We start from the raw sequence: 2,668 nt of genomic DNA on the forward strand, positions 1-2,668 counted from the left end.
CATGTGTGCACATGGATGTGCACAGATGTGCAAGCTTGTGCATGCCTGGCATGCGTGCACATGTGTGCACATGGATGTGCACAGATGTGCAAGCTCATGCATGCCTGGCATGCGTGCACATGTGTGCACATGGATGTGCACAGAGCAGCCGTAGGCAGCGCCGCGCTCCCGCCTGCCCTACGCTCCTCTTGCCAAATCACTTCCCCCCGAAATCCGCAGGCGGAGGACGCCCGAGGAGGCTGCCCAGGGCAGACCCCAGTTCTGCTTGGCAGCGCTTCCTCCCTCGCAGCGGGGGCTCTTGCACAAGAGGCCGGGAGCGAGGCCGGGCGCGCGGCGCTTCCCACGGGGCTCAGCGGCGCCCTAAGGAGCTTGTGCCGCTCCGGCCGCTCCGGCCGCTCCGGCCGCGGGGCTGAGCCCGCGCACGGCCGCCCCCGGCCCACAGCCTCCTGCCCGGCACGGGGACCCCGGCGCCTGCAGTCCCCCTGGGGCGGCAGCGCCCAGCACCCGGGCGCCCGCGGGGACGGGGGTGCCGGAGCTCCCCCCCCCAACTCCTTAACACCCTCGGGATTAGCAGGGCCTGACCTTAATCCTGCGGAGCACGCAGGGGGCTGCGGGGCCCCGCGACCATTCCGCAAGGTGCCGCCCGCCCGGACGGCTCCCGACTCCGGCTCCGGCTGCAGGTCCCCACCGGTGGCCTGACCCCCCACCCAGAGCCGCTCCCCAGGCCCTGTTCCCCCYGTGATCCTTCCAGTCCCCAGGCTGGCGCAGCTCCCGCGGGGCGCTGCAGAGGCCGTGCAGCTCGGTGCACGAGTGAGCACCCGGGCGGGTTTCCAGCGTGCCCGGCTGCCTGCAGGGCCAGCGGCGCCGGTCGCCACGTGCCCATGGATGGGTGCCCCGCGGGACTGCAGGGCGCACGCGGTGGCACCATCCGCGCCGCGGGCACCGCGCGGCTGAGGGGCCCCGGCGCCCCCCGTGTCCCCCCCCTGCGCCCGCCCGTCCCCCGGGCACCCACCTGGCTGTGCGTGCGCCCGGCCGCGCCGCCCGCTCACATCGCGGCGCCGGCCGCAAAGCGGATTAGGCGCCGGCTTTGCAGAGCTCCCGCGCCCTCCGTCCCCTCCTTCAAGCCGCCCCGAGGCGCCCGCGGGTGCCACCCGCTGGCACCGCTTGGCACGGGGGTCCCAGCCCTCCCACTGCTCCAGCGGGGCGCAGAGTCCTCGATTCCTCCCCAAATCAGCCCGTCACGGCCCTGCAGGGTTTGGGCACCCGCATTCCCCCCCGGCGCGGTGGCGACGCGYGGGACCCCAAGGACGACAGCAGACGGGCTGGCACGGGGCGGCTGTATTGGGTGCGGGTACAGAAGCTGGCGAGCGCGGAGCGAAGCGCGAGCTCGGGGCGACATCCCCGTGCCGGCAACCCAAGGGCGCCGGGGGTCTCGGGCGCTTTCCCCCAAAAAAGTGGGGAACGAAAGGCGAAAATCTCTGCCGAGAGCTGGGTCGGCCTTGGCGGGGGGCGCTGGGCCCCCAAACCGCTTTGTTCGGCCCCAAAATGCTCTTCCTGAGCGAACCGGTCCTGCGTTAAGCTCGGCGGGGGCTGGCGGGGCCGCGGTGCCCGGCGGCGCCCGCTCGGCACCTTCCGTAAGGCACAACTCGGTGGCTTGAAAAAAACAAAATAAAGCAGAAAAAAAAAAAAAAAGGAGTTTGGGGGGAAGAAAGGAGAAAAAATACCCGGTTCTGCCCAGAACACGTGGAGCGAGCGCCCGGCTTTCCCGCTGGCAGCAGCGCGGGCACGCGGTGGCAGGGTGGTGCCCACACAGGAGAAAAATTTTTAAAAATGCACTAAAAAAAAGAGGGATTTGGGTCCAAATCCAGAAACAAACAACAAAAGTTTTCATAAAAAAGGCTGCAAAGGTGCTTTGCTCTCTTTGAGCCGTGGAGCCCCGCGGGACGCGCTGGGTCTGCGCCGGCGCCGCTGGCGATGGCTTTACTTCTCCTCGTCCTATATAAAAAGCTTTGGCAGAAAGGATACAATCTCTGGAGCTATTACACTCCGCTCTGTCGCTGCATTGCTGCTCGGTAAACAATTCCTCGGTGTCTTTGGCTGAAGGCTTTTTTAAAAAAAAGGTAAGCTGAAAAGCTTTCTTTTTTTGGTGGTTTTTTTCTAGAAATAGATTTTTTTCTTTACAAAAAAAAAAATCGAAGCATCTTTTAGCATTTTATATATATATATATAAAATTCCTGCTATAGAAAAAAAAAAAAAAAAAAGAAAACCCAACCTTGGTTTTCGACCCCTTTTTATGGAAAAGAAAAAAAAAAGAGAAATCCATTTGCTTTGGGAAAAAGTAGCTCAAGATGCCCAGGAAACATGGGAATGGCGCATGGAGTTACATGATGCTGCAGTTTTGCGGAGCCTGAGCCTGGAAGGAGAGAGGAGGAGAAGAGGGGGGAAGACGGAGCGTTAGCGCCCGCTGCTCCCGCTGCTGCCGGCAGCCCCGCGCGCCGGCCCCGGCTCCCATCCCGCTGCCCCAGCACTGCCGCTCCTGGGGATCTATAGAGCTGAGGTCCAAAGCAGGAGACTCCGTGGTAATGAAGGAGGGTGATAATATGGACAAGAGAGCACCCAGTATAGACCTTATTWTGTAGAAGACCTTGTCATTCTAGACCTCATAGA

At 63.0% G+C, this 2,668-nt stretch overlaps 2 protein-coding genes across 2 annotated transcripts in view; both read right to left on the reverse strand.

Moving 5' to 3' along the window:
- SEMA4A (semaphorin 4A) overlaps nt 1-52 on the reverse strand; it is an 8,267-nt gene extending 8,215 nt beyond the window's left edge. The window contains exon 1 of the mRNA XM_026046654.1: nt 46-52. Coding sequence (XP_025902439.1) covers nt 46-52 — 7 coding nt within the window. The remainder of the gene's footprint in view (nt 1-45) is intronic.
- Nucleotides 53-2,289: 2,237 nt separating this feature from the next.
- The window catches only part of LMNA (lamin A/C), a 12,659-nt gene continuing 12,280 nt past the window's right edge, over nt 2,290-2,668 (reverse strand). The window contains 1 exon segment of the mRNA XM_026046664.1: nt 2,290-2,414. Coding sequence (XP_025902449.1) covers nt 2,382-2,414 — 33 coding nt within the window. The 3' untranslated portion in view covers nt 2,290-2,381.

Source organism: Nothoprocta perdicaria, unplaced genomic scaffold (genome assembly GCF_003342845.1).
Source record: "Nothoprocta perdicaria isolate Ctin4 unplaced genomic scaffold, notPer1 scaffold_451, whole genome shotgun sequence".
Lineage (NCBI taxonomy): Eukaryota > Metazoa > Chordata > Aves > Tinamiformes > Tinamidae > Nothoprocta > Nothoprocta perdicaria.